Consider the following 8759-nt stretch of genomic DNA (forward strand, 5'->3'; position numbering starts at 1 on the left):
AAATCGTATATTATTCGAATCGGATGATCCGTATTCGAATTATTACAGCCTATTTTTTGCAACCTAGCAGCTATCCCCCTCCATCGACACTGAAATGAAATGGAGACTAACATTCCTACCGGTACAGACGATTGGTTAGCCCGAGACAAGATCTACCACGTCATTTTCTGTTTCTCAATCAACGTCGCCGTTTCACTCCTCTTCTCTCAATCTCGTTACTCCTTTCTACGACGTCGTTTCATCTTCCTCGGCTCCGTTATCTCTCTCGCCGCCGGCGCCGCAAAAGAGCTTGCCGACCAGCTCGGCTTCTTCCACTCCGCCGGCGCCTCGTCTCGCGACATCGTCGCCGATATTTTCGGCGTAATTTTAGCTGTGATTGTGCTCAGTGTTTCGAAACGGCGTCGTAAGAGTAAAACAAGTGAAGTTGAGGAACTTGAAATGGTCTGATCACCAGTCACTAGGTATTATTAATTTTTGTGTATATTTTTTTTTATTTGTTAAAATATTTAAATGTGTAATTGTCAAATGAAGCTAGTATAATGATAAACTAGTAAAGACCTCGGTAAATCGATATATGAATGCTAGATTATTTGGCGAACACGATTAAATAATAATGCATTTTGTCCTTGATTAGAAGAGATATAATGTATTTTCAATATGGATTAAGATATTTTGAATATGGATTAAGATCTGTGTGCCGAGAGCACTATTTTAAAAAACAGAGACTGAATTGCATAATGATAAAAATTACACTTAATTTTTCAAGATAGCTACTACTATTTTACGATTTAGTCGAGTCGGGGACTTCAGCTCGCTATGCTCCCCTATCAAAAGTAATTACCTCTGAAATTCATCCACGTTTGGTACTAAAGAAAAGTCATTAGCTATATTCTACGAGGTCAGTTGATTCAGGACTACACCCTGTCCTGCTCCCTTCTCTCCTAATTAAAATTATTACCTCTTTAATAATTAGTGAAGTGATTAACTCTCCATGTAACATCTACAAAAAGGTCGTGTTTAGTATAAAAGCCCCAAAGCCCCCATTGTGATGCTCACAATGTAATGAGAGTAGTGTCAATTTCCCTTATTTTTTGAAGATGTTTTTCTGTGGTTTAAATGACTAAACCAACCAACAAAGAAAATGAGCGAGTAACACTATACTTTATTTAAGGAATCTGTACTTTTTTTATTGGGTAAGATCAGTTAAAAGGAATTAGATACTCACACACGCATTTGTTTCCATGGAGATTCGGACGCTTGACCTTTGTACAGCTGCTATTCACTAGGTTATAATGTTAGGAATAAATGGAATTTTTTGTCACCACTGTTATTATTGGAGAGAAGATATATTGATATAGTACTAGTAATATATATTTTTTGGGATGTGATGAAGGTAGTGTACAAGTATGAGAAAAAATGAATGGAGGATTGTGTAATGCACCAAGACAGCACACGTCAAGTGATAACATACTCAAGAAGGAAGGGCAGAAAAGTAATATCACACATAAATAATTAAAGTACGGTCAGCAGTGGAGTCAAAGGGTAAAATGGAGAATGCAGAGGAAAAGAGGAGGATATAGTTTAGGGGGAAATATCATTAGGGTATCATCTTATTATTCTCTTATAATCGTTTACTGCCAAACTTGGAGAGACCTGGGCTCTCGAAACATCCGGCTTATCCTTTAATTTTATGAGTAATTTTGTTTGCTGTTTTTATCAAAGTTATAGATCTGTGCTTGTAGTTTCAGTTGAGTGTAAGAATTAAGTCATTCCATCACAAAGTGGTATCAGAGCATTTGATCCGATGGGCCCCCAACAACAACGCAGCGGTTAGATCTGATGGATGAGAAGTTAATTACGTTGGAGGAATCGATGAAGGGGATGGTGACGAAGGCAGTTGAGGCGGCGATGGATGCTATACGACAATCGTTGACCGACGTGTTGGTGGAAGGTCAAAATGTAGCAACTAAGAAATTGGGGATGGAGGTCGAATCGCTGGCTGGGAGGTTGGAAGGACGCATCAATAGGAGTCGCGAGTTCCATGAGTCTATGATTAACACTATGTGAAACGAACAACTGAAGTTCCAAACGGAGATGAAGTCCACGATTACTGGGTTACAATCGATGGCCATGTCTCAACCAGACAAGTTGGAGGGAGGCACTTTTCACTTAGGATCCACCTCAGGGTGCATCAATTCGGTGTTAGGGGGTGTTGATGAATTTGGGAAGAACGGTGGTGGACGAAGTGTTAACGGGGGCAACTTTGGGAGTGGTGGCTCGGGCGGAGGGCCTGGGGGCACAGTCGCAAACTGGAGGTACAGGAAACTTGATATGCCAATTTTTGATGGGTCGGACCCAGATGGATGGATTTTACGTGTGGAAAGATACTTTCAGTTTTATCGAATGAATGAAGAAGAAATGCTTGATGCAGCCGCAGTAGCTATGGATGGCGACGCGTTGCGTTGGTATCAATGGGAAAATAAAAGGCATCCTATCAGACGTTGGACGGATTTAAAGATGTTTGTGCTCAGGCAGTTTCGATCGCTGAATGGGGGGTCTTTGTATGAGCAGTGGCTGTCAACGTCACAAACCACGACGGTTCAGGAGTATAGGAGAAAATTTATCGAAACTGCAGCCCCTTTAGATCGAATTTCAGAGGAGATGTTACTGGGTCATTTTATAAACGGGCTTAAGGATGAAATTAAAGCAGAAGTACGCTTAATGAACCCGGTGAGTTTGGAACACGCAATGGAGATGGCAGTCAAGGTGGAAGAGAAGCACAGAGTGGTGTCATTAAGGCAAACAAGGCTGGGATCAATTAAAACCGGGGGGTTCTCAGTATACAGCAAGACCCCTTTGATAGCAAGTTCGTATTCTTTTGGAACTCCCACCAGCCCTCCTCTGTCACGTAATTGGGGACCGAGATCTCCCGAATCCCAGGCTTCGGTGCAATCTCCCGCATCAACCATGTCAACAAGCAACCATGGTAGTGAGGTGAAACGCTTAACAGAGAGGGAGTTGCAGGAGAAAAGAGCCAGGGGGTTGTGCTATCGCTGTGATGCTAAATGGTCTGCAGGTCACCGATGCAAGAAAAAGGAGTTAAGTGTCATGCTTATCACGGAGGAAGAGAACGAAACTGATGGGGATGACAGCGAGGCCCCACCTTCTCCCACGGAGGAAGTTTTAACAGAGGTATCTCTAAATTCTGTCATTGGTTTATCTAACCCCAAGACGATGAAACTTAGAGGTCTAATTGGTGAACATGCGGTGGTAGTGATGATAGATCCTGGAGCTACTCACAACTTTGTGTCAACCAAGACCGTGGCCCTCGTTGGATTAATAGTTTCAGAGTCGAGTGGTTTTGGTGTGGCTCTAGGAAATGGGGAGGCCATTCGAGGAGAAGGCATCTGTCGGGATGTAAGATTACAATTGGATGGGGGTGTTGAAATGGTGGACGATTTCCTGCCTTTGCAGTTAGGGAGCTCGGATATAATTTTAGGGGTTCAATGGTTGGAGAAGTTAGGGGTGGTAATGACGAATTGGAAAACACAAGTATTGAAGTTTGAGTTCAATGGAGAACCCGTTACTTTAGTTGGGGATCCATCACTGGTTCGATCACAAATATCCTTAAAAGCCATGCGTAGGGTTCTTCGAAAAGGTAGTGACGCATTTTGGGTTGAGTGTAACCGACTTGAGGCAAAACAGGTGACAGAAGCATTGACAATTGGGGCTGACAAAGAAAAGGGGATTCCAGAATTTTTGCAGGAAGTGGTGTGTCAATATTCTAAGGTTTTTGAGGAGCCGAGAGGACTACCCCCAATACGGAACCATGAACATGCGATCATTTTAAAAGAGGGCAGTGATCCAATTGGAGTTCGACCGTACAGGTATCCACAGAACCAAAAAGATGAAATTGAAAGGTTAATCAAGGAGATGTTAGCCGCAGGTATTATTAAACCCTCATCTAGTCCTTTTTCTAGTCCTGTGTTGCTGGTTAAAAAAAAAGACGGGTCATGGCGCTTTTGTATTGATTATCGTTCCCTTAATAAAGAAACGGTCCCGGATAAATACCCCATTCCGGTAATCGATGAATTGCTTGATGAACTCCAAGGGGCAGCAGTTTTTTCCAAACTGGACTTACGAGCGGGATATCACCAGATTTTGGTACGTCCCGAGGATACCCATAAAACTGCTTTCCGAACCCATGACGGGCATTACGAATTTCTTGTAATGCCCTTCGGTTTAATGAACGCACCAGCCACATTTCAGTCCTTAATGAACGATATTTTTCGACCCTTTTTACGGAAATTCATTTTGGTGTTTTTTGACGACATCCTAATATATAGCAGCAGTCCAGTTGAGCATCAGGGGCACCTTCAGCAGGTCTTGAGTACATTAGCTACGCATTCGCTTTATGTTAACTTGAAGAAATGTGAATTTGGCAGAACGGTGATTGGATATCTGGGTCATGTCATATCGAAGGAAGGGGTAGAAATGGATTCTGATAAGGTAAGTGCAATGTTAGAATGGCCTCTGCCCAAGAACTTGAGAGAATTGAGGGGCTTCCTCGGCCTTACGGGTTATTACCGTAAATTTGTTGCTGGGTATGCACACATAGCGCGTCCTTTGACAGATCAGTTGCGAAAAGATTGTTTTAACTGGAACGACGCAGCCACTAGAGCATTTGACAGCCTAAAGGTAGCTATGACTCAACCACTTGTGTTAGCCCTACCTAACTTTCAACAGTCGTTCATAATTGAAACAGATGCATCTGGCTATGGGGTAGGGGCAGTACTCATGCAGAATTCATGCCCCATTGCATTTTTTAGCAAAATTCTGGGCATACGGGCACAAACTAAGTCCGTGTATGAGAAAGAACTAATTGCTATATGTTTAGCAGTTCAAAAATGGAAGCCGTACTTGTTGGGGCGTCATTTTATTGTACGTTCGGATCAACAAAGTCTACGTTTCTTGACACAACAGCGGGAGATAAATTCTGATTATCAAAAGTGGGTCACGAAACTACTTGGATTTGATTTTGAAATTCAATTTAAGCCAGGCACGTCCAATAGAGTGGTTGATCCACTCTCTCGTAAGACAACTGGTGAAGTTGGATTACACACAATAGTGTCTTCCCCTGTTATTTCTTGGGCAACATTGGATAAGGAATTGGCAAGTGACAAATTCCTTTGGCAAATCATCACTGAATTGGAATCTGGTTCAAAGGAACACCTGGGATTTCACTTGGCTGACAAGAGGTTGATGTACAAGGGGTGTACAGTGATTCCACGCAATTCCAGCCTCAAACCCACACTGTTACAGGAATATCACAACTCTGTAATGGGAGGGCATTCGGGTGAACTAAAAACATACCTCAGATTGGCTACCGACTGGTATTGGACTGGAATGCGAGGCGATATTGCCTCTTATGTGCGAAGTTGTCCAATATGCCAACAGCAAAAGGTGTCTCAACTAGCTCCAGCGGGTCTCCTCCAACCCCTACCTATCCCAAATATGATTTGGGAAGACCTGTCTATGGACTTTATCAAAGGCCTCCCCACATCCCAAGGCATCAACACGGTATTTGTGGTGGTAGATCGATTATCGAAGTATGCTCACTTCATTGGATTGAAACATCCATTTGATGCATTCACTGTGGCGACGGTTTTTATTAAAGAAGTGGTCAGGCTACATGGGTTTCCAACCTCTATCATTTCTGATCGGGATCGGATTTTCCTCAGCACATTTTGGAAAGAAATATTTAAATTACACGGCACCAGCTTGAAGAAAAGTACTGCCTACCACCCACAGACTGACGGGCAAACAGAAATCATCAATAAGGGTCTGGAAACGTATTTACGTTGTTTCGTGGGTAGCAAACCAACATCTTGGGCTAAATGGCTACCGTGGGCTGAGTTCTCTTATAATACAGCCCCACATTGTGCTACAAAGGTCAGCCCATTCAAGGTGGTTTATGGTCGCGATCCACCCCATCTCATTATAGCAGGGAAAGGACAGACCGCTGTCCAAAGCATTGACGAGATGTTGCAGGAGAGGGATGCTTTGTTAGATGATCTTCATGTTCATTTGGTTCGAGCACAACAAGTCATGAAATATGCTGCAGACCTTAAACGTAGAGATGAAAGTTTTGAGGTGGGGGATTTGGTATACTTATAGCTCCAACCATATCGACAGAAAACTCTAGCCAGACGTCAAAATGAGAAGTTGGCACCCAGATTTTATGGACCATTTCGGGTGGAAAGCAAGGTGGGGAAAGTTGCTTATAAATTAACTCTACCAGAAAATTCGAGAGTTCATCCGGTGTTCCACATCTCACAGTTGAAAAGAACAGTAGGAGATACTATTGTTTCTACACAATTACCACCGCAATTGACAGCAGACCTGGAGCTAATGGTTGAACCGGAAGAATTATTGGAAGTCAGAGAGATCAAACAGGGAAAGGTGACAAGACTGGAAGTATTGATCAAATGGAAAGCATTGCCAGCAGCAGAGGCCACGTGGGAGGACATGTCTACTTTCTGCAACAAATTTCCACACTTCCACCTTGAGGACAAGGTGGCTATCTTGGGGGGAAGTAATGTAATGCACCAAGACAGCACACGTCAAGTGATAACATACTCAAGAAGGAAGGGCAGAAAAGTAATATCACACATAAATAATTAAAGTACGGTCAGCAGTGGAGTCAAAGGGTAAAATGGAGAATGCAGAGGAAAAGAGGAGGATATAGTTTAGGGGGAAATATCATTAGGGTATCATCTTATTATTCTCTTGTAATCGTTTACTGCCAAACTTGGAGAGACCTGGGCTCTCGAAACATCCAGCTTATCCTTTAATTTTATGAGTAATTCTGTTTGCTGTTTTTATCAAAGTTATAGATCTGTGCTTGTAGTTTCAGTTGAGTGTAAGAATTAAGTCATTCCATCACAGATTGGAAATCAATGAGTTCCTCATCTCTGAAGAATCAATGTGTTAAATTATGAGTGGCTTGTTTTTTAAGTTTTCTTCTATCTATGATAAGTCTAATATTACAGACTAGATATTTAATGTCAGAGGCAAACAGTACAAATCATGACTAGTGAGTCGCCACTTTAAAATTTGAAAGCTAACAATGCCTGCCCTTAATAAAAAATTTTAGCAACACTGACACATCTTCTAAGTTTACTATCTGCTTTTTAAATCGGAATTTGTTTTGCAACTGATATATTCGACGTTTGTTATGGATATAGGTGTGATCAATGAGTCACTTTTTGAAGTACTGATCTATTGTTGGAGAGGCACGCTTCTTGTGGTCTTTCGCACGCGGCCTTACCACATAGCAAGCTCCTGCTCCTGCTGTAGCGCCAAGCATTAAACCATTAATGTCAACCCATATGCCTTAATATGCTTGCAGCTATTGCAATTTGCAAGCTCTGAAGTTCTGGCTGCAGTCATTGAAGCTCGTGTTTGTGGATGAAGCAAGATTCCAAGGTTACAATCTTTTAATTAATACATTAGCTAATAGATTTGGCACTTCAGGTTTAACCATGGAAGTAGTTGGAAAAACGAGACGTGTTCCTTAGGCTCGTCGTCATAATACTGATTTGACATTGATTTTTATTTTAATTAAAGTTGATAATTTGCTTTATTTTGGTTATCCTGCAGTCTTGCGGTATTGAAAATTTAACACACACACACATACCTTAACACTTATGCACTATTCGTGTTGTGCCAGTATATTGATATTGATAAGATAGAAGATCCTATTGGGCCAAATACCAACTTCGGATTTACGTCTGTTCAAATTTATTGTACGTTGAATCTGAGTATCTTATGTTTACCATTCCCAATTTTTTAAAATCAGGTTAATCACATGATTATTTCTCTGTAAGCAAAGTTTGGGTGTAATATATAGTTGGCCTTCCGATACACAGAGTAACATAATAACTCTAGTTCATGGAAATGGCTGTTTAGTATTTATTAATAAAAGAACACTTCATTTAAATAGAATAGAACTTGGTCACATGCGTGCACACACATTATACTTCTTTGTAGCATGTAATCACAAACTAAAAAAACTGTAAAGTGTCCAAAAACTAACCACTGCCTTGATGCTAAGTGCTAACAAATCACATCAAATATTAATCCTAACGTAGGGATATTCTCTGTTTAGGGAAGAATATGCATTTTTGTATTGAAAGATGAGATGCACACTATCCTATCTATAACATGGTTTCAAATTTAGAGCTTGTCCATTTTGAAAAAAAAAATATTTAATCATCTGACCTTGTATGGATTGTTAAGCTTAATGGTTCGGGTTAGCGGTTGTTATATACATATGGTAACACTTCATATTCTTCTCAATAGATTAAAGAATCTATACTTGTAGATCAATCGAGTAGAGAAAAGACTTTCTTGGAAGGAATTTATGCTCTAGACTTTCAAGCCGATGAGATCTTGGTGCTTTTGTCGAAACCCGGTTTTTTTTCCCACTTTTGCATTTGTGTGTAATACAAACCAGAAATTTACTTTACTACTATAATTTATGATGGAAAATGTTCTGAGAGAAAATGTCTTAGAACACTTGATATATTTAGTTTACCATATACATAAATAAACTAAACTGAAAAATACAAGTTCAGCTTATAATATTTTAATATTAACAACCTATATTGAAAGAGAGTGCTTGGAGTTGTAGTAGTGGTGACAACTGCTAAAAACAATCATAAGGTTGATGCCACTAATAATGAGGATGAAGTCTT

At 40.7% G+C, this 8759-nt stretch overlaps 1 protein-coding gene across 1 annotated transcript; it reads left to right on the plus strand.

Annotated features, from left to right (window-relative positions):
* Nucleotides 1-40: 40 nt before the first annotated feature.
* Nucleotides 41-7645, plus strand: LOC141665513 (uncharacterized). The gene is made up of 2 exons (XM_074471501.1): nucleotides 41-461; nucleotides 7248-7645. The coding sequence occupies exon 1, from the start codon at nucleotides 100-102 to the stop codon at nucleotides 445-447; it is 348 nt and encodes a 115-aa protein (XP_074327602.1). The 5' UTR covers nucleotides 41-99; the 3' UTR covers nucleotides 448-461; nucleotides 7248-7645.
* Nucleotides 7646-8759: the final 1114 nt, after the last annotated feature.

Source organism: Apium graveolens, chromosome 1 (assembly GCF_009905375.1).
Source record: "Apium graveolens cultivar Ventura chromosome 1, ASM990537v1, whole genome shotgun sequence".
Taxonomy (NCBI): Eukaryota; Viridiplantae; Streptophyta; class Magnoliopsida; order Apiales; family Apiaceae; genus Apium; species Apium graveolens.